The 23,467-nt window shown below is 39.9% G+C and overlaps 1 protein-coding gene across 3 annotated transcripts in view; it reads left to right on the forward strand.

The window, feature by feature from the left end:
- Nrip1 (nuclear receptor interacting protein 1) overlaps positions 1-18,652 on the forward strand; it is an 82,458-nt gene extending 63,806 nt beyond the window's left edge. For all 3 annotated transcript variants that reach the window (XM_028757226.1, XM_028757227.1, XM_028757228.1), the window contains one exon: positions 11,938-18,652. In XM_028757226.1, the coding sequence (XP_028613059.1) occupies positions 12,274-15,756 (3,483 nt within the window). In that variant the 5' untranslated portion in view covers positions 11,938-12,273 and the 3' untranslated portion in view covers positions 15,757-18,652. The remainder of the gene's footprint in view (positions 1-11,937) is intronic.
- The last annotated feature ends 4,815 nt before the right edge of the window (positions 18,653-23,467 follow it).

Consider the following 23,467-nt stretch of genomic DNA (forward strand, 5'->3'; position numbering starts at 1 on the left):
GCCTGTGCTGGCCTCCTTCCCATTCCTGCAAGAGATATGTTATTCCCTCCCAGGGTAGCTCAGGCAAAGAGTTGATTATGGAATTAAAACAACCAATGTCCAATTAACCCCTGTTTTGGTCAGTGTTTTCTACACAGTTTGAGTAATTGGCATCCTTTCATTCCATCAGGGGAAGCAGCTGGATTCTTGGTTAGTGCAGACCCCCGAGGAATAAGATATCTGAAAGGCCATTATCATCAACTCGGCCCCTACAAACTTAAGTGTGACCTTGGACATCCTTATTTTCTTCTTTGTGTCATTAGCTTTCCTTTCCTGAAAGTCTGAGGTGTGTATTGCTCTTTAACCGCTCGTGAGGGAGAGTTACTAAAGAAAAGTGAGAAAAATAGCACTCGTATTGGCAGACTTCTTCAGAATCACAGATTAAAGATGTCATTTGCCTTCCATGTCATGACTATAGTATGTCAGCAGAGATGTGAAGACATGGGCAGACATTCCCTGGACCAAGCTCAAGTGCAGGGGGTTATAACAGATGTGCACCAGAACATGGCAGTTTTCTGCAGCTCTCTACAACAGGAAGGCCTGGCTCCAGTTCCAAGCTGGTTCTCTATCTTACACTTCTCACAGTGTAACTACGCTACTCTCCTCTCTGCACGAGCGCTCCTAGATGCTTAATTTCTTCCTCCATGTTCTTCATCCTAGGAGAGGAAGTGATAGATGTCTGTTTTAGTTAGGTTCGCAAGTGCTTTAAGAAGACGGTCTGTGGAAAGAAGGTTTACTAGCCATCTTTTATATGTGTAATTTCTTCTTGTTTTAAACCTGTGCTGAAAGATTCTAAGATTCCAGAATCTGCTAGGTTACCATCTGTCATGGATCAAAGTGCTCCCACCTCCCACGTATACATTGAATGCACTAGAAGATTCAACAGATAATTTCAAATCCTGTAAAATATGAGAATACAAAGACACGTGCAGTCAACCCGTTGTCTAGAAAGCTGATAGTGGGTGACAAGCAAGTCAAAAAAGAAAAAAAACCAAGTCAAAAAAACCAGGCATGGTAGTTAGTGCCTGTAATCTCAGCCATCAGAAGGTTAGGGGTGGGATTGTGAGTTAGCCTGTGCTACATACTAAGACTGCCTCAAAAACAACAACGTAAGAGAAAGTTCCCTGGTTTGGTACTGAGTCATCTATCTATAAGTAACAGAATCATTAACACTAGTGTAGAAAATGCTAGGTGACTGTAGTAAATATTTATAATATATATATATATATATATATATATATATATATATATATATATATATGTATATATATATATATACATACATATATAGGCATATGTATTGATGAGGCAGATACTATTATTCTTTCTTCACAGTTTAAAGAAACTGAGTCCCAAACTTGAAAAATTAGTTGATCAGAGTTACTCACCTGCTGAGTTGCAGAGTCAAGAATCAGGTCACTTGAGTGCCTTCCTCATCAGTGCACTTTGTAGCCTTTCTAGAATAATTTAAACATCAACAACAACTAAACAAAAACAAACTAACAAAAAGCCCCAAGAGATTAGAATATCAGAGGTAAGATTTTTGAATGGGAAAAGTTACCTTATATTTTCCAAGTGCTCCAAATTGGCCAAATGTTTTCTTTTTATCCTTGTCTGTAGCAATCTGATGTAGCAAGAGGGGCTAGAATTCCAAGGACCTTCATTTGCTTTCCCGCCAGCCACCAGCTGAAGCCATCAACTGGTGTCTTGGTCCTTGCAAACACTTGCCTGGTAAAATGTGAGTGAAGGTAAATACTACATCAGCCACCTCCTGAGGGAATTCAAAGAAAATATATCCTACTGATTCCTTGGAGCAGGGGCTATGGCTGAAACACACCCCTGGGAAAGCACAACTTTGAAAGACATTGTAGGCTTCATAGGAGTCAACAGTTCGTGACAGTGTTCCTGTGAGTTTTTATCCTCTGTTTTGACCAGTCAAGGATTTATAAAAAATTGTGACTTTACAGAACCCAGACACCTGGAGTGTTTGTCCTCTTTCTGTGCCCTTTGATAGACTCCTATCAGGAGATGGTTCTGTCTCACCTACACCTTCAGGTTGAGAGAGCTAGTCAGTGGCATGGCACTGCTTTTTGCAGTTATCAGCCTTCTTTCCTGTGTCTCGCAAAGGGCCGGTGATCAGACAGGAGCAGGGGGTGTGGAGGTGGCTTAGTCAGTGAAGTGAGTGCTGCATTGACCATGGGGACTTGAGTTGGATCCCACACCCAGATGCACTGGTGCACATTTGTAATCCTAGAACTGCAGAGGGAGGATCAGGAAGCTCTCTGGGACTCGCTGGCCAACCAGCCTAGCCCAACTGTGATCTCCAGAACCCGTCTCAGAAAAGGAAAATGTGAATGTCTCCTGAGGAAAACATACGCAAGGCTGACCTCTGACCTTGTGGACATGTATGCATGTTCATACACATATGAACACAGGAAAATAAGTGAAAGAGGGAATAAATTAATAGATGAAATGGGAGGCAGATTATAGTGCAGTACAAAGGAGAAGCTCATAGTTTGATTTGTACCAACACAGAAGAAATTCTCAGAACAAGTGTATTCCCTCTGAGTATATTTATTCCTCTGTATGGTTGTATAAAATAAATATTAGTTTTGCGCATTTATAAATAATAACACTTTAAAGAATGGCTAGCTTCTCCAATGTTAAATTGTTGATAAATCAAAGACCTAGAAATTGAACTGAACCGCCTCTGCCTTGAGCCTATGGTTTAAGTAAGGTTTAACACTACTACTGCTAATAAATAGTCTGTACTTCCTTTCACAAAATAATTCTTTTCCTGGAGTTTTAAAAATCACAGAGTTAATTTTATTTAATAATATTGCTGAGTCTGCCAAGAGTGAGCTTGAACCTTCAGTTTTTAGTACAGGTCCCAGAAATGCTTTCCTCTCTATTTCTAATGATGGCCATAGGCCAGTGTTTTAAAGACACAGTAAACAGTATCCATCTGGGTCAATATTCAAGAAAATCTAGCTTGGTGGGGAAGGGATACTTCCTTGTATGGTTCTGGCTCAGCAGGTCTGATGAAGGTGGGAGGAGAGGTAGCAGGGAACAGAGGTCCCCCAGGGATAGCAGGTTGCTCGAGGCTGAAGATCCAGCTTGGTGATGTCTGTTTTTGATGAACTGGTTTTCAGTTTCTCTGATTTAGATCTTAAAGCATGACTTGTTATTGGTACATATTTATGTGTGCTTATGTGTTTATGTGGTGTATGTGTGTACTTGTGCATGTGTACAGTGTGTGTGAACATGTGTGCCCATGTTCTGCTTATGAATGCTGGTGTATACATGCCATAGCATGTATGTGGAGCGAGAAGAAAGTCTCAGTGTAGCTCCTCATGCACCTTCTGGATTGCGACAGCCTCACAAACTTCCAAAGAGTTGCATGCCTCTCTACCTTTCATCTCTCCTGTAGGAGTGGTAGGATTACAGATAGTTCTGTGATGTGTTAGCTTTTAAGTGGGTTCCTGGGATTTGAACTCAGGTCGTCACATTTGCACAGCAAGCACTCTTAGCCACAAGCCACCTCCCTAGATGCACTTTTACATATTCAAATGAAATCACTTTAGGTTAAAATGCTATTTTTTTATTTAGTCAAACTAAGTGAAGGCTTCTATTTGATGTTCTCCAACTATCTGACTATAAGAGGAAACTTTGTTCTTTAATTAATAAATGTTACTTCAGTGATTAATATTTAAAATGGGTATGAGGAGTACTTTCTTGGTTATACTTGATACAGTAAAGGCAAAAACTTTAAAAAGGTTTTTTTATTTTGCCTCATTATAATTATTTTATAATATATGTAATTTCCTTGGTTTTAGAGAACAACACTTTCAGTGTGACACTTTATTTCTTAATATGTCTTCATCTAGAGAAATTCACAAATAATATTTCAATTACAAATGAGTGTTACTCATCTTTCTATAAAAGGTAACAATTGGAAAGGGGGCGGGGCACCAGTATTCTAAAGCATGCATTTGCTTTTGACATGATCTTTGTATACTGACTTGTACAATAGCAAAAATAAAAAATGTGTGTTCAAAATGCATATATCTCCTGGTTTTCTACCAGAATAGTCGTCTCTCATTGAAGATTAAAACAAACAAACACCTTTCTTTATTTATTTCTGGAGATTTTTGTTGTTTTTCTGTGTTACTACGGACTAACCCAAAGCCTTACACGTGGGACATAGGCAGTCTCTCCCTGAGCTAAACTCTTAACCTCACCCATGTTACATTTTAATTTTGTATTTTTGTTCCTTTACATTCAGAAGAAACAAGTCTCGAATTTGAAGCCAGATGTTAGAAATAACACTGTATCGTCTTAAACACTGACAGCTCTTACAGTTGAGATAGCCCACTCCACGTTTAGTAGAACTGAGACCCACACGGGTTCACTTCTTTGTACATTCTCGGATTATTTTGTCTGCCCAGTTCTGTGAACACAGGATGAAAAGATCTGCTTCTTGCCTGTAAGGAGTTTACCCTGTATTGAGGAGGAAGGCATACACAAACAAACAAAAATAGACTCAGTTTTACAAGTGAGATGATGGAAAATTCCTCTGCATGCTCTGGAGCCACAGATAAAAGGCTACCCCTGCTCTGCAAGTTAGGATGGGCTGCCTGCGTGAGTTGTTTGTTCATAACTGTGACACGTTGCGTGGAATGGGGATGATAGTAGGGATTAGACGGACACATGGGCAGAAGATTACCAAGTACAGGTTTCATCTCCCATACCACATCGCTTCTCCCCTGCACACTTATTTATGTCATTATGTGTGCTGATAAGAAATTAAACATAAAACAAATTTTCTGTGCATATAAATGCTCTAGTGGAAGGCACGATGAAAACAAAATCTTGGAGCCAAATGTAAATATGAAGAGCTATTGCTTCAGGAATCTAAGTGATTTCAGAGTTGGACAAACTGAGCAAAGAAGTAACCACCATAGTCACTTTCCTGCTGCGCACACACTGCCCTACAGGAAACCAACAAAGCTGGCCAGGGAGCCGATGCGTGAGTTCCATATGGCTAAGGGACTTAGTTCTTTAGCAGCACACACTCAATTTTATTCAATGATAAACAGTACAAGCTAGGTGTTTTTTTATTGTCTTCATCAGTGTTAAGTAGCAAGTCATTTTGGCATATTCTCAGCCCAGTATGTGAAGTCACAAAAGCTGGTCCCTCATAGCACTGTTCTTCCTATTCCTCTGGAAGTTCACCAGGGTGCTCTTCTAAATACCCCTTCCTATCCCTGACCCTGTCTAAATCTACTTCCTAGTGGCAGGTGCCATGGTCAGGGCTAGCACAAGCCACCCCTATGGCAGAGACTTAAATTTGAATAGCAGTAAAGCTGTCTCAGATTAGCAGTTCTTGACTGCAACTAGAGATCACTTCAACCACTAGGTCATATGCACAGATGGGCCAGAAAGGGGTCAGAGAAAAGTATGCATGGCAGTTTCTTAAATAAATAGGAAACCACTTAAAGTAGCCTAATAATGGTATGACAGTATCATCCACTTACTTATCATCCTTAGTTGAAGGACAAGGGTACGTGCTAATATTTAAAGATGCAGAACTTTCCCAAGAACCTTATGCATATTGTATCCTTGTGCTGTGGTTAACATCTGAATTTAGGTTTATAAAATTCTTCTTGTTACAGATGTTGTCACTATGAATGCCTGTCTGTCCACAGATTATGTCTGTAGTGGTATCAGTCTTACATATCCTATTGAAACTTTCAGTCTAAACATACTTGTGTTCTGGGCCAGCACTGGAAAGCTCAATGATACATTATGTTTACCATTTCTGGAAAATTATGGTCTATTCACAGCAACTCAGTACTTTTACCTAGGCAATGTGAAAAGGACCAACACTTCATTGCCTGATAAGTGCTCTCACTAAGACAGCTTGGATGGTGTGTTTTACAAGGATTTTTACTTGTTTTCTAGAAGAACTCATCAATGTAACTTGCATTTCTTGGCAGAAATAGATTGCGATTTTTAAAAACAATTAATCAATAGTAATTTGTATATTAAGTCCCCCACCACCACCACCAACTTTCTTGAGACAGTCTTTCTTATGTAGTTTTGGCTGTCCTAGAACTTGCTATACAGAACAGGCTGGACTTGAACTCACAGAGAGATCCAGTTGTACCTCTCTGTTCAGAGTGGTAGGATTAAGAGGGTATGCCACCATGCCCAGCTACATTAAGCTTGCATCAGAAGCTGATATGATAATTTGAAATTAATTTACAGATCTATCTATAAGTGCACCCTGCTCCTTGCATGTTCGTGATTTTGTTAGATAATTGTACCTTTGATAATTTTATTATAAAGCACTTTTGTAGCAACTGTTGATAACTAAATTTTCTTCCCAGATATGTGGTAGAAATTGTGATGGAAATATTACAAAACGTTCCGGTAGTTAAATCCAGTTAAATCCAGACATGGTCTGAGATGCTGTCAAACAGTATTAAATTCGGTCTCATTTGGATGGATTTGTAAGGGAGCAAGGTCTGTTTGGGGATATGCTAATTCAGTTTGCTTTCAAAATTATGAAGAGGATGAGTTACAACAAAGAAAAACACAAGCATGTGTATGTATATGCACAGGTAAAACTTCACAACTCTGAGATGCAGAGATTTGTCCTTGAGCTGAGACTATATATTTAGTAGAATCGTGATTTGTAATGAAAATAGTAAATGAAGATCTTGTGTTCGAGATGAAAGGAATATTTTTAAAACAGTGTATCCTGTGAGTAAAGGCAAAAGGTCTGTGGAGTGTGCTAGGAACCCTGGGAGCTTTGATCAAATGCCAGCTGTTACATCAGTTCTCTTGGTAATCTTTCTTGCTGATCTGTGACCTTGACCTTGGGCTTCTGTCTGTATGTCAAATCTATTTTAAGGATGGAGAAACTGTAGTTGAGTTCAACAGAAATTATGCACCAGTCTCAAAAGATGCCTCTGTGCATACATGTTGCAGATAGGCAATTCCAGGAGAAAGGACTTTGTTTTGCATAGTACTCACCATTCTGATAGAGGTTGGGAAATAGACTTTGAAAGCTAAAAGAATGGTGTCCAGTTACTCTGAAGAAATGCTAAAGAAAACCTAAAAGCTATCCCCTATGTTATTTATGGATTTAGACTTTTAAGAAAGAAAAGAAATGTGCTACCAAAGTAATCTGTTAGTGATTATTTTCTGAATTCGAATCTTCTGAACATAGTTCTGAATCTTATTACATCAACATGGAGAGACTCATTTCTGTCCCCAGAATGGTCTTGTCATCTCTCTTGTGTTTATCTGGGTATGCAAAGATCCTGAGTATTTTTTTGCATTTTATTTAGTATATAACCATTATGAAACAAGTCGAGTTCCAGTATAAGTTCATCTTTACCTTTTAAATAAACACGGGTTTAGAATATTGAGACTTTCTGAAAATGAAATTCATTAAAAGAAATAATTTGTAGGGGACTGAGTGGACTTCAAAACTATTTCCTTCCTCTAGAATTCACTAAGAAACCCATACAACTTGTGTGTTTGGTACACTCCTGTGCCAGCATATCCTTCTGGTCAAAATGTGTAGTATTTTTGTCAACTACAATTTAACAAAATGCTTGGAATCATAGAGTTAAGTCTGGCCCATAATGAACACCTGAGTTCCTCAAGCAGGTGTCTCTCAGTTTTGCTTTTTTAAATGGGGGGAATTAAGTGACAGATTTAAACCTGTCCAAACCTCCCACAGGCAATGCAAAGGTGTGGATCTGGAAGTTAGGAACAATGGGAGCCTTGAAGACCCCTCTCCTTCATTTTCAGTAGAGAGGAATTTGGGTGTCAGTAGATGCCTTCTGTGATCCCTGCCTCTGTGGAGCATGTATATAAACTGTGAACTCCCTTGGGGGAGGAGGGAGTTTTTAAATTTTAATTGCAGAGGGTGATCATCTCATTTGAACAAACTGATTTAAATAAGTTCTTTTTTGTGCGCCCACCTCTCTCTCTCTGTGTGTGTGTGTGTGTGTGTGTGTGTGTGTGTGTGTGTGTCCATGCCTGTGCCCAGTAACCCTCCATCTACACATCCATCTTCAGATGATGTTAGCACTGCAAAGAAAGTTATCTTGGTATTCAGCTTCTATGAAAGGATGCACGTTTTGATAAGAAGAATTTACTCAGAACTTCATCTCAGTCTTCTACTTGACCTTCCAGTTGTCATCCCTGCTCAGTGTAGCAGGTGCAAAGGAAGGAGCATTCTACTCTTTCTTAAGTTTTTATTCCCAGCAGCATCTTTGTGTTTGATTTGAGTCACTGTAGTCCTTCCTTCTTAGTAAAAGGTTAGGGCCTGTATCCTAGATGCTTGCCTCTGTCTTGCTCTGTGAAATTGTTGAGATTTTCTGTTGTGATTTCTCTCTAACACTTGGTCAGAGAAGTGCATTCATCCCTCTGGATAAAGTGGTCAATGAGTAGGACTTTGGAATGTTCTTACTATGTTTTCTATTAGTACTTGATGAAATACTCTAATGTGCTTTGTAAAAACTCTTTGTCAAGGAAAGCCCCTCAAGGGACCCAAAGTGTAGCCCACAGTAGACAGAGTTGTCAAAGGAGCTACTGTTGAGGGGCATAGGAAGGATGCCGTGAACCTGTCTATATTTTTATGAGCTAGAGCCAAAGATCAAAATGTTCATTAAAGCCTCAGTGCAGAAATTTCTTGAGATTTAATACTCAAGTAATTATGACTTGCTTATGAAGAAACTGGTAAATTTTCATGGGAACAATTGGAAGTCATTGCTTAGGCTTATTTTAAATAGCATGCTATGTGTCATTATAGGTACTGAATCTAAAGGCAACTGGGTATGAGTCTCTATTATGTATCTTAAACCAAAAGTAATAGAGAATATTAAAAATAGCTTTGGAAATAATCTAGCTACTTCAAAGAATTAACATTATGCTCATTCATAAACTGCTCACATGTGAACTACTTGCATCCCCTTTTGAAAATATACTTTTATAATTCAAACATTGATAGGTGTCTCACTAAAGCATTCTATGTTGAAATATCTATCTTAAACATATGATCAAGATTCCATAAATGTTTCATATTTTATTTTTTAGAATTTTCTCAGAAATACTGTTTTTCTACTACATATTAAAGAACCAGTAAAATTTCTTTCGTAAGAAAGATCTAAAAGATATTTTATGTTTATAAGTACTTTTAAGTTAATAAAAGCAGGGTTTGCTTTACAATTTTAATGTTGTTGAATAGCGGACATTACATTAAATTAATAGAATCACATTAAATTTCTGTGAGATTAATTAGTCCCTGGAGCACTATCATGGTTCTCTAGACCCTGTTTTGGTCTTAAAGACCTATTTAAAAGACTATTTATTAATTGATAATAAGGATTGCTTTACGCGGAAATCATTTTTAAAGTTACAGTGATTTACGTGTTTGTGTGTATGTAATGCTGAGATCAAACCCAAGGCCTGGGGCTGTCTATTGTACATTGGAAGCAAGTATTTAACACTGAACTGTATTCCAACCCAGGAATATGTTTCTAGAGTATAATTATATACATATATATATACTACATATATATGTATATATAATATATTATTATATATTTATCCATTATATCATAATATATTCTATGCATTTTTAAATAAGTGCTCTTTTAAGCATTTTTCCATTTTGTTGTTGGGGGAGTAGCGTTAGAGTTTTTGATGATAATATGTTGAAATGACAAAGCAAAGCAATTTTAATAAGAGCAGAAACCTTTTAATTTTAATAAGAGCAGAAAGCTTTAGGTTTATGTGTTCACACTTGCAATGGTTTTCGATCTGATGGGTCCACATCCTAGTGGACGGGAGGCAGAGACCGCCATGCAGTCTCTCTTTTTCATTTTTCTCCCACCTGGGCTCCGAGACTATGGGATGGTGCTGCCTGCGTCCAGGGTGGGTCTCCTCAGTTAATCCACTCTGGAAAGAATTGTTCTCACAGGTACACCCAGGGATGGGCTTTGCTGAGCTTGGTGTTTCTCAATCCCAGCAAGATGACAAGATTAAGGATCATCTCGATTCACTGTGCTCAAGACAAAAGGAAAGTAATAAAGTCCTAACCAAAGGAGGCAATCATGAAGTGTCTTCACTCTTGAAAGCCAGCTGCAGGCCAGTTGTGTAACCCGCTATGCTGCGTCATCTCTCAGAACATAAAATGTCTGCAAGATCCTACTTGTAGACTCACGTTTAAAAGTTTGTATTAAGCACAATAAATTCAATGTACTTTATTTCCTTTTCTGTCCAGAATATGTTACTCTGAAAACTTTCAGCAGCTAATTATGTTGAATAGAGGGCAGGAACCTTCCTTGTCTTAATAATTGGTAAATATTTTTTATTTTTAGTTTAACTGCAACTGTGGTAACTAGTTGAATAAATGGCCTCATTTTCACACCATCTCTTTCTTTCCGACTTCTTTTGTCATGCGCCTGCCTTCGACATTTTCCTACATAATGAAGAGTCTTATGTGAACTTTGGCTGCTCGGAGTCTTGGTGGACAGAAGGGGTTCTGGCTTCCAGACAAAAAAATCTCAGAATGATGAAGTCCTTCCAGTTCAGTGACTGATGGGATGAAAACTCCATATTTCTTGTTATCTTTAGTGTGACCATGTTTACTCCTCTTATTCTTGAATTTGAGAAAGTCCACATGTGTATTAAGCTTTCTGAACATGGTAGTCAAGTGTAGCTTACACAAGTCGATGTTACACATGGTGGTCAAGTGTAGCTTACACATCGGCCTTCATGGGCACAGGGTTAGGAGTCTCTGTGTTCAGATTCTGATTCATCGAATAGAAACCCTTCCTTTATCAACTTTCTTTGGTATTTTGCGTAGAAAATGAAAAATATTTAAATTGGCCTTTCTTTTATTAAATTTTCACTTAAAAATTTAAAGCAATCTTAAGGTATTTGGAATCACATTTACTGTTTAACTGTATCCATGTTCATTGGGCATGTAAGAAGAAATGGAAGGGCCAGGGGGAAGAGAGTTTTCCTTATACCAGGACTGTTCTAGAAATGTGGGTAAAGGCTCAGTGCCCAGTGCAGTATTCCCTGTCATAGTTCCCCGACTTCATACCATTCCACAGTCCTGAAACAGACTCCATGTAGATTGGGATCTGAGAGTTGTGCTCATGTATGACATGGGAATGAGAAGACATGCATGCTCGGGATTTCCCGCTGTCCCTCTGTGTGATGCCAATGGGGCTACAGTGCATGGTTTCAAAGCTGTGATTTCAGTCTTTTAAGTTCACATTTATCCAAACTTCCGAGGGCAAGGATATTGTTGTATGCATGCAGGCATGTTTTAAATAACTAGTTTTCTTTCCAGTTAATACACAAAATTTTGTAGCTTAGGCCTCATAGAGAAGGAGCACAGTGTATAATTTTGTGTTCCTGATGATAAGTTAAACAACCAGTGTGGCTTCTGACTTAGGAAATGATTATTATTAATCTACCTTCTAGCTTTTCAGGGAAGGTAGGAAATAAACAGTGAGACACCTAAGTGTATGTTACTGTATAGCATTGGAGCACCTTTGTAGACTATGCTGTGTTCACAAGGCCTTAGGTTGCAATGAAGGTCCTTCAGTTGCAATGAAGTATTTTTAAGGATTCTTACCTACAAATCACATACGAAATGGTTGTGGCTGTCATGTGTATGTATACATAGCCTCTCTCTCTCTCTCTCTCTCTCTCTCTCTCTCTCTCTTTGTGTGTATACGCACACACATATATATGCATATCCTATATGAAATTCATAATGCTATATTCTATTTCTTATAGGTAATGAGCATGACTCCAGTTCTGTTCTCCCTTAACTATTTTTATTTTTATATTTTTTAGATACTGATATGTGCATTTGGTGAACAACAAAAGATGAAGAAAGAACAACAGCATATTCCCTAAGCCCTGGGTGCCACTGCTACCACTGTGTTAAGGAAGTTGCGAGGCTGGTCTTTGCCTAGCTGGTCATTAGTGCTGTCGTCTGCACCGGAGTTTGCCAGCCTCTTGGTTGTCACTGCCAGAAGATACCCTGGTCAGAATGTAAGAGTGCATCTCTGCCTGCCTGCTATGGGAGGTGATCAGCTGACACTCACTTCCTGACGTCGGATCTTACAGACAGGAGAAGCATCTTTAAAGTGAACAAAAGCCGAGCCCCTGTTAGCACTTGTATTGAACATGACTCATGGAGAAGAGCTTGTCTCTGATGTGCATCAGGATTCTATTGTTTTAACTTACCTAGAAGGATTACTAATGCATCAGGCAGCAGGGGGATCAGGTACTGCCGTTGACAAAAAGTCTGCTGGCCACCACGGAGAAGACCAGAACTTTAACCTCTCTGGCAGTGCGTTTCCCACCTGTCAAAGCAATGGCTCCACTGTCAGTACACAGACATACCAGGGGTCTGGCATGCTGCACCTCAAAAAAGCCAGACTGCTGCAGTCTTCCGAGGACTGGAACGCGACAAAGCGGAAGAGGCTGTCTGATTCCATCGTGAATTTAAACGTAAAGAAGGAAGCTTTGCTAGCTGGCATGGTTGACAGTGTGCCTAAAGGCAAACAGGATAGCACATTACTGGCCTCTTTGCTTCAGTCATTCAGCTCTAGGCTGCAGACGGTTGCTCTGTCGCAGCAGATTAGACAGAGCCTCAAGGAGCAGGGCTATGCCCTCAGTCATGAGTCTTTAAAGGTGGAGAAGGATTTAAGGTGCTATGGCGTGGCCTCTAGTCACTTAAAAACTCTGTTGAAGAAAAGTAAAACTAAGGATCAAAAGTCAGGTACCACCCTCCCTGATGTGACTCCAAACCTTATCAGAGATAGCTTTGTTGAGTCACCTCATCATGTTGGACAAAGTGGAACAAAGGTCATAAGTGAGCCCTTGTCATGTGCGGCAAGATTACAGGCTGTTGCCAGCATGGTGGAAAAAAGGGCTAGTCCCGCCGCCTCCCCCAAGCCTAGTGTTGCCTGCAGCCAGTTAGCGCTGCTCCTGTCAAGTGAAGCCCACCTGCAGCAGTACTCTCGGGAACATGCTCTAAAAACGCAGAATGCACATCAGGCAGCCAGTGAAAGACTTGCAGCCATGGCCAGATTGCAAGAGAATGGTCCGAAGGACATGGGCAGTTTCCAGCTCTCCAAAGGGGTGTCTGGCCATCTCAATGGGCAGGCCAGAACACTGCCGTCGAGCAAACTGGTGGCCAGCAAGAGTAACGCTGCCACCTTTCATAATCCAATGGGTGTTGTTCCTTCCTCCCCCAAAAACACGAGCTATAAGAACTCACTGGAAAGAAACAACCTAAAGCAAGCTGCTAATAACAGTTTGCTTTTACATCTTCTCAAAAGCCAGACCATACCCGCGCCAATGAACGGGCACAGCCAGAATGAGAGAGGAAGTAGTTTTGAGAGTAGCACGCCCACCACGATTGATGAGTACTCTGATAACAATCCTAGCTTCACAGATGACAGTAGTGGAGACGAAAGCACATACTCCAATTGCGTTCCCATAGACCTGTCTTGCAAACACCGGATTGAAAAACCGGAAGCTGAGCAGCCTGTTTCTCTTGAGAACCTAACCCAGTCCTTGTTAAACACGTGGGATCCCAAAGGCCCTGGAGTTGACATCAAAGAAGATCAAGATACCTCAACAAACTCCAAGCTGAACTCACACCAGAAAGTCACTCTTCTTCAATTGCTGCTTGGCCATAAAAGTGAAGAAACTGTTGAAAGGAATGCCAGCCCTCAAGAAGTCCATAGCGATGTGACTAAGTTCAGTCCTCAGAATTACACTAGGACTTCTGTCATTGAAAGCCCCAGTACCAACAGGACTACCCCAGTGAGCACTCCACCACTTCATACAGCCGGCCAAGCAGAGTCTCCCATCAATCTTTCTCAGCACTCTCTGGTCATCAAGTGGAATTCCCCGCCATATGCCTGCAGTACTCCGACTTCAAAACTATCAACTACTGCGGCTAGCCACCTGATGGACCTCACAAAAGGCAAAGAATCACAAGCAGAGAAACCAGCCCCGAGCGAAGGTGCACAAAATTCGGCAACATTCAGTGCCAGTAAACTGTTACAAAATTTGGCTCAGTGCGGCATGCAGTCTTCCGGGCCAGTGGAGGAGCCGAGACCCAGCAAACAGCTGTTAAGTGGAAACACAGACAAACCTCTCGGTCTGATTGATAGATTAAATAGCCCTCTGCTCTCAAATAAAACAAATGCAGCTGAAGAGAACAAAGCCTTCAGCAGTCAGCCTGCAGGGCCTGAACCAGGACTTCCTGGTTGTGAGATAGAAAATCTACTGGAAAGACGTACAGTCCTTCAGTTGCTCCTGGGAAATTCCAACAAAGGGAAGAATGAGAAGAAAGAGAAAACTCCTGCACGAGAAGAAGCTCCTCAGGAGCATTCGGAGAGAGCCGGCAATGAACAGATACTCATGGTGAAAATTAAGTCCGAGCCTTGTGATGAGTTCCAGACCCACAACACAAACGTGCATTTAAACCACGATGTGAAAAGCACCCCGTTCTTAGGCGTGACTCCCACCATCCAGAGGAGCACAGTGGCCTTACCAGTGTCGGAGGACTTTAAATCAGAACCTGCTTCACCTCAGGATTTTTCATTCTCAAAGAACGGTCTGCTAAGTCGATTGCTGAGACAGAATCAAGAGAGTTACCCATCGGATGATCAGGACAAGAGTCACAGAAACAGTGAGCTGACACCCCTGGAATCAAAGAACTTTTGCATGGTCCCTAAGAAAAGGAAGCTGTATTCGGAACCAGTAGAAAATCCATTTAAAAAGATGAAAAACAGTGCTGTAGACCCTGCCAATAATCATGGTGGCCCAGAAGTACTCTATGGGTCGTTGCTTAATCAGGAAGAACTGAAATTTAGCAGAAATGATCTGGAATATAAATATCCTGCTGGCCACAGTTCAGCCAGCGATGGTGAACATAGGAGTTGGGCCAGAGAGAGCAAAAGCTTCAATGTTCTCAAACAACTGCTTCTCTCAGAGAACTGTGTGCGAGATCTGTCTCCACACAGGAGTAACTCTGTCACCGACAATAAAAAGAAAGGACACAAAAACAATGTGCCCACTAGCAAACCTGAATTCAGCATTTCTGCTTTAAATGGACTGATGTATAGCTCTCCTCAGCCTGGCAGTTGTGTGGATCATAGGACATTTTCATACCCAGGAATGGTAAAAACCCCTCTGAGCCCTCCTTTCCCAGAGCACTTGGGCTGTGTGGGGTCCAGACCAGAGCCTGGGCTTTTGAATGGATGTTCTGTGCCCATGTCCAGTGAGAAGGGACCCATTAAGTGGGTCATCACAGATATGGATAAGAATGAATATGAAAAAGACTCTCCAAGACTGACTAAAACTAATCCAATCCTGTATTATATGCTCCAGAAAGGAGGCAATTCTGTTACCACGCAAGAAACACAGGACAAAGACATCTGGAGGGAGCCTTCATCTGCCGAGAGTCTCTCCCAGGTTACAGTCAAAGAAGAGTTACTTCCTGCTGCAGAAACTAAAGCTTCTTTCTTTAATCTAAGAAGCCCTTACAATAGCCATATGGGAAATAATGCTTCTCGCCCACACAGTACAAATGGAGAAGTTTATGGACTTCTGGGAAGCGTGCTCACAATAAAAAAAGAGTCAGAATAAACGTGTACCTGCTGTACCATTTTGGATCTTTTAAAAATTAGTCAGTATGAACTTGAGATCTGTATAAATAAGAGCATGATTTGAGAAAAGCATGGTATAATTGAAACTCCTTCCTTTTGAAAGTATTGGTCACTGGTGATGTTTTAAATATGCATACTAATTTTTGCTTAATATTAGATGTCATGAGGAAACTATTGAACTAGAGGTTGGTTGTTTAATATTTCTGTATGCATCAGATAACAACTGTGACTAGCCTACGAATGAACCTGTTTTTATAATCGTAAATAAAAGGCATACATTAAAATGCACAACTTCACCAGTAGTGGATTGTTGCAACTTGCTGTCTTTATTAGGGTTGTTTATTTCCCATCTCAGAAGCCAGCCTACATAACATGTTTGTAACGTCCAAATTGTTAGCTATTTGGAAGATAACCAAATTAGGAAAAACCCAGAAGCCTTGTGCTGATTCACACCTCATCAGTCTAAAAGTAAGAAAAAGCAATGCTTACATTTTTCACTTTTGCTAAACAAAATTCTTTTTAACTCTTGGAAGGGGTTTTGCGGTTCCCAATGTGTCTGCCCCACCACAGACCTTTTCAATATATATATATATATATTTCTTTAAACCTTGTACGATTTAGTAACAATTGATTACAACAGAGGGGAGTTTAATAGATCCTTGAAAATAAAAGTCAGATTTCCATTTTTTATATTTTGACTACTTTACTAAATTAATACTCCTCCTTTTTCAAAATTAGAGAAGGTAATGTTCACCTTCAGGCTGTTTCCTGAATAATTGACTACTTAGAAATAGTTTTTAACAAAAGCAGAAATGGATTTTCTTTGGATGGTTTTCACCGTCTCTTTTGAAAATTAATCTTCACCACTCCTGTGGGACCTGTAACCCTTACAACCAGGATTTCTTAATTCTGAACACAGACACTGCATTCATACTATCTGACTATCTGGAGCAATTTTAAAATGCAGATTCATAGGCAGCATCTCAGGTCTACAGAACAGGGTCTCTGAGTGGACCCAGGAGTCTTCCTTCCGCCTGTACCCTGATGTGTTCTGTGTTTCTTCTGCACACTGATGTTGAAAACCGTGGCTTATGACTTTTCCAGAACATGGGACTCTAAATAAACTATTTGATGCCTATATTTTTCCCCAATACTGTCACATATCCACTCAAAATTTGCAATATCATAGTTCCTATATTGCTGTTATATCTTTGGAAATCGGGTTCAGAATACTTTTTATGACAAAAAAAAATTGGGTAGAGGGGACAACTTTCCTATTATCTGGGTCAACATCTCAGGAAAATCTGTGATTATTTATTTGCTCTAATTAGTAAGATTAACTTAATTAGCCTTAGGGGTGGAATAACAGGGCCACTTAGCAAACTCAGGTGATCCCAGGATGGATGGGAAACTTCTCATGAATACATCCTTACCTGCTATTCAAACTGTCCTCTGCACAGGAGTGCTTATGGAGTTAACATATTCAACCCGAGAGAGACATCAAAATCAGATTACCTGAAACCAAATCAAAGGGCACTTATCTATCCAAGACAGGACCTACACAGTCACTTTACAGGTTGATTCATTTTAAACAGGTATTAAAAATAAATATTGATACTGTCTTGAAAGAACTTAATATATAATTGAGCCACGTGGAATTTCAATCTTGAAACAAGTTGGTTTTTCAGTTCAGTTTTTTATAGCCCACAGTTCATCCACCAGACAATATTTTGTTTTTCAATTTTGAGCCAGGTTAACAACTGACTTATCAAAAACTTACTGTGTACTCAGCAGTTAAGTAGGAAGAAGATTATTTGAAAGTTGTTGTACGTACTTGAAGTTGTTTCTAAGATTTTTTTATATTACAAATGGACATTAATTCTTAATTATCTAAAATTCTAAATGGTTATTTTTTCCTCAAGATGATTTGTAAATAGTTAATGGATATGTTATATGGTAATCAGAGTGTATATTATGCTACTTCAGAGGAAGGAGAAGGCGTATGCTTATTCTGCTATGAGAAATTCCACTGGCCAGTGAAGATACTTTACTCCGTGTCTATACTGTGACAATCTCATTGTCTACACTATATAAATAAGCTTTACACTAAGTCATTTTTCTTGGTCATGGTGAAAGGGCTGGAGCCTTAGAAATATATTGTAGGATGCTGGAGTGCGTTTTTAGTTGAAGGCAGTAGTCTTCTTACAATGGGACAGCACTTAGGTCAGGGAAATGTCCAGAGCCAGCATCGCTTAACTTTGTTGTGTTTTTGTTGGAATGAGACTATGTAATTCAAAAATAAATATGACTATAAAGGATGCTGTTCTTACTAGAGAATATCCCCCTCCCCATGTTTCATTTAAAGAAGTCTTAAAGAAGAGAAAGGGCATTCAAATTCCACAAATTCACTTTGTTTGCATATGTAGTTTCAAATATGCACATACACATTTTCAAGGACTATTTTCAATATCTGGGCTGTTTCTTGTCATTTGTGAATGGGTACTGCAGCTTTCATTGACATCAGTAAGGTAGCATTACCTGTTTATTCTCTGCTACATCTTACAGAAGAATAAACTGGTGAGAGTATATATTTTCTATATATATATATATAAATGTATATATATATATATTGACTTGTTACATGAAGATGTTAAAATTGGTTTTTAAAGGTGATGTAAATAATGATTTCCTTAATGAAAAAAATACATATTTTGTACTGTTCTAATGCAACAGAAAAACCTTTTAATTTCTTTGGTTCCTGTATATTCCATGTATTAAGTGTAAATATAATCAGACAGGTTTAAAAAAATGTGCATGTATGTATACAGTTGCAAGTCTGGACAAATGTATAAAATAAACCTTTTATTTAAGTTTGATTACCTGCTGCATGACGACAAGTGCATGGGGAACCCTGTGCATCTGTGCATTCGACAGAAAACGTCTTAAGTCAGGTCAGACGGTCATCCAACATGACAGTATTTCATTTCTGGACATGACCTCTGTGGCTTATGCTTTGTGAGAAAATGTGCTTTGAATCCAAGGGTCTTAATTTTTTTTTTCTTCTTAATCAACCAGTTTCAACATTAAAGAACTCACATAGCAACTTCACAAATCTTAAAATCCCATTGGAAACATAACCAGGAATTGTTCAGTGTTCCTAAATGCTGGAATACAGGCACATTACCATTCGTGGTAAGAATCTTGGGGTTTACAGCCAGTTTTGATGCAATCTGCTTAGTGATATTAGTTTGCCGTTTTTATTATTAAATTCGATTTCTTTATGTGATGTCATCAATTGTACATACTGCAGTGTGAATTTTTTGGTTTTTTTTTTTTAAATCTTTTAGTGTTTACTTCCTGCAGTGAATTTGAATAAATGAGAAAAAATGCATTGTCTCTAACTTGAAATGACTTATTTTTGTGGGCTTTCTCTGGTTCTTAGGTTTTCCATTACTGTTAAAGTCCAAAGTCATAAAGAGAAAAAGAAAAAAAAAAGCAATAGATCATGTATTTTGTCTGTCTCAGAAAAATGAAAGGGAATAAAACTAAGCAACTGACCAGCAAGTTAGTATATTTAGAAACCTGTAATTAAAGCATAGCTCAAAATGACAGCTGGCCTGTGGTCTGTCTTCCATTTCTCAGTATGTAACTGAATGACCACTACATGTTTTTTTTTTTTTAAACTGGAGTTTGTACAGTGTTCCAAAATAAAGTTAATTAGATACATATACTTTGTCCTAAGATTTTTATCAGAGGCTTCCTTCTTAATGGGACTGTTTTAAATCCAAGAAAAAAGTTGTGTCACTTTCCAAATAAAGCTGTTTGTGTACAGGAGAGGAATCGAACATGGTGACCTGTGCGTTATCAGTGATGGAGACTTTTGTATTTGCGTTAGCGAAGACTGATCCCAAGGCCTCCATCTGAACAAGAGTTCTACTACTGAGCTGTATTCACAACTCTTGTTTTCACTCTCTGTTTGGAAACAAGGTCTCTCTAAGTTGCCTAAGGTATTCTTGAGCTCACTTTGTTGTCCACGCAAGCTTTGAGTTTAGATTCTTCTTTCTTTGGCCTCCTAAGGAGCTAAAAAGTATAGATCTGAGCCATCAGATTCAGCTAAGACCAGCTTATTAGGGGGGGGTTGGGTAATAAACACTTGTTTTTCTTGCAATCTGATATAGTAATGGTTTATATTTCTTCATGAGCTATTGGTAATTGAGGAAAGCATTTTCCTGACAACAAATTCTATTTCCTGGCAGTAAAATATTCTTACAATCCCAGCTGGTAGTCTCAACAGGTTTATAGATGTTTAGACTGAAGTATGGCTCAGTGGCAGAGCCCTCTCTAACACTCACAAAACCTCAGCCCAGAATTTATAGACACACCTTGCTATTATACAGGCTATTGTGGATAATGTCAGGTTTTGTCTTACTGGTTATATAGATGCTAACTCCAAATGAGAGGTGGAAAAACAGGAAATCCTAAGTGCATTGCCTGAGATGAATCTTTAAAAGCACCACCAGTTTGTGTGTGTGTGTGTGTGTGTGTGTGTGTGTGTGTGTGTATTACTAAAATGTAGTGTCTTTAATATGAAGAGTCTTCAAAGCTAAATTGAGTTACAATTACCCATGCTATGCAAGGTTCTATTTCATGCTTAATTGGCCTAGGGATATCAACAACAACAAATTGAAATTTCATTCCCTGCCACTGGGATCACTAAACTGACCTGTTCCACTAGAGCAAATAGATTTTAAATGTTAAATTGGTAAATGTGCTGTGGCCTTCTTTTTTTTAGTGCACAAAATTTGTAGACAAGATGATGCTATGGTGTCTCTTAAGGGTTGGCATTCTGTTGGCAGCAGGTAACATTGAGTTAATACTCCAATTCTGTAAGTAGTTACTGCAATACTATTTACGTTTTCAAGATGCTATCTTCTGGAGTAGGCTAAAGACCTCTCCTCCAGAAGTTAGTTAATGTACTCCCAAATTAGCAGAATAATTGGAAATAGTCTTAAAATCCTATAGTTTCTTCCACACTTGACACACTCCTGTGAGCATGTGTAAGTAAATTTATTGGAATTTTTGAGCCTTTTACAGCCTTTTTTAATGTCAGTCACAAAGAGGAGCTGCCATCTGCCCCCTGGTTTTCTCAAACATAATGGAAATGTTCCCCCCACCCCAACTTTAAGAAAACAGTGCAGTCTTTTTCTACTAATCTGTTCTCATTTTTACTTGTCAATTTTGACCTTTGAGACCACTGTACAGGAGGCAACGCTTCACAGGTATGGTTCCTGTGTGATCAGTGCACCAGAGAAGGGAGCTGGTCCAGGGTTATTGCCTGAGGGTGTTTAATTCAAAGACAGCGGTGGGATGGTTTTCATATAATCAGAAAACTACACTTTTACTCAGAAGCTAAGCCTTTCCTCTGTCAGCCATTGTGTGACTCTTTCCCAAAGCTAGCTATTGCCCCCATGGAACGCTCCATTGGCTGGGTTAGCCAACCTTGTGCTATCTTCAAGTGTGCCTTTACCTCTAGCCTGTTTTTGTGCATTGATTTGTATTCATCCTTCACAGTCACATGGGGACCTATGAATGTAGTTGTTCCTGGGGAAGAAAGCAAGAGCCATCTTCACTCTGTCCTCTTCATAACTTCATAGGCTCCCTCTGTGCTGTCTAACTTTGTTAACTGGGCACAGGCTGAAGTCATCTGAGGGGAGGGAATCCCAATTGAGAAAATGCCTCCATAAAATCAGTCTGTGGGCAAGCCTATAGAGCATGAATTAGTGATTAATGTGAGAGGGTTCAGTCCATTGAGGGTGGAGACACCTCTGGGTTGGTGGTCCTGGGCTCCATAAGAAAGCAGGCTGGGCAAGCCATAGTAAGGAAGCCAGTAAGCAGCACCCCTCCATGTCCTCTGCATCAACTACTGCCTTCAGGTTCGTGCACTGTTTGAATTCCTGTCCTGACTTCCTCTGATGATGAGCTGTGATATGGAAGTATAAACCAAGTCACCCCTTTCCTTCCAGGAATAGTAACTCTAAGGTACTAGCAAAAAAACAAATTGACTCTCACTCTACTCGGAGCAAAGCGTCATTCACTTATTTAAACTTATCAAGGCAGGTGTCTGAGCACTGGCTTCATGGTTTTGGTCTCAGGTTAGGCCTTAGAGGAGACTCTGTATAGGTTGTGTGGTTATAAAGAGTCCACTGAGCATCCCCACCGTACCTTATTTGGTTTTCTCAGGAGTGATGAGATGAGGCAACCAGCTACAGTTCCCTCAGGGGAACCTTAGATCCTGGCCAGGCCAGAGGATAGGCGTGCTACCCCTCATTTTGCTGAAAAACTGGTTGCTGAAAACCAAAACACATACGTGAATACCTCAATCTAGTCACTGGGGACATTTCCAGAAACTGTGGTGAATGCTGCATCTCCCACAAATAAGCTGGGAACTTCCACCCCAAGACCTTTCCCCCCCTTTTTTTTTTCTGTTTTCTTCCTGCTAATAAACCTAAACTGTCCCTCACAAGATCATTGGTCTGGATTGATAGCATCCCTTACCCTCACTTTGGCAGTCTGAAGGCTTTTATGATGTAGTCCTGTACCCTTGTAGTGCAGGCTAGTCTTCAATTTGCAGCAGCCTAGCTTCGTTCTCCCAGGGTCTGGGATCATAGGCATGATCCACCATCTCCTACCCATTCTTGCTTTCCTAAAGACGGGAGGTTAAATTGTAAAAAGCAAGTATCTTCCATTCTTCCCCACCCTCAGCAACACACAGACACTTAGATATCTTAGAGTCTAAAATAGGGCCTCATATACATAGCTCTGATCATCTAGGGTGTAGCAGGCCCAAGCATGCTCTCACCTCCACAATCAGATGTGCTGATAACCTCACTCGGCCTAGTTTAATGACAATAAACATCTGTACAACCGTCTTTCCAACATGAGAGCATGAGGTGAGGGTTTTGAGGCCCCTTTATGATTGCTTGCCAGCCATGAAATGCCGTGAGCATCGTTATCAACTCCTCTGCCACAGAACATGGCCCTCTAAAGGGGACGTTATCTGTTCACTTTGGAAACGTGTGCTTAGAACAGAACAGCTGCTCCAGTGAGGAAGTCCTGGCCTGCTTTTCATAATGTCCTGGGAAGTCTATAATGTGACTTCAACAGTCACCAGAAATTAATGATCACCCACTCAGAAACCCAGCAATCAGAGGCAGAAACAGCAAGTTCTGTCCCTACCTCCCATCCTAGCCAGGGAGAGGTGTTGACGTGATCTGTTTGGTTTTCTTTAACCAAGTGTCTTTCAGTCCTCTTCAGAGTGCTAAGATCATCTGTGTTCAACATCCTCTTCCATTAAGTCTCCTTCCTACACCTACATTCAGGGATACTAACCATCCTGCCCTTCAAACAGCTCAGACTTCAAGTTCCTTCTAAGTATCCAGCCATCCTAAAGTTTATCTGTTTCCTCTAACTTATATCTACCCATCTACCTTGTCATACTATTAACTTCTAAACTTCAGCCTATCCCAGTCTCAAATCCACTGTGCATGCTGTCTCCCAGGTTGTTCTAATAACTCTTCATGTTGGATAACTATGACTCAAAAACAGGTTTCTCCATGACTTTGGTTTATGGTCACTATCATTCATCTGAGATCTCCTTAATCTGCTGCTTCCCACCTATCTCCTATGCTGTC

The sequence above is a fragment of the Grammomys surdaster genome, unplaced genomic scaffold (assembly GCF_004785775.1).
Source record: "Grammomys surdaster isolate TR1022 unplaced genomic scaffold, NIH_TR_1.0 126153, whole genome shotgun sequence".
Lineage (NCBI taxonomy): Eukaryota > Metazoa > Chordata > Mammalia > Rodentia > Muridae > Grammomys > Grammomys surdaster.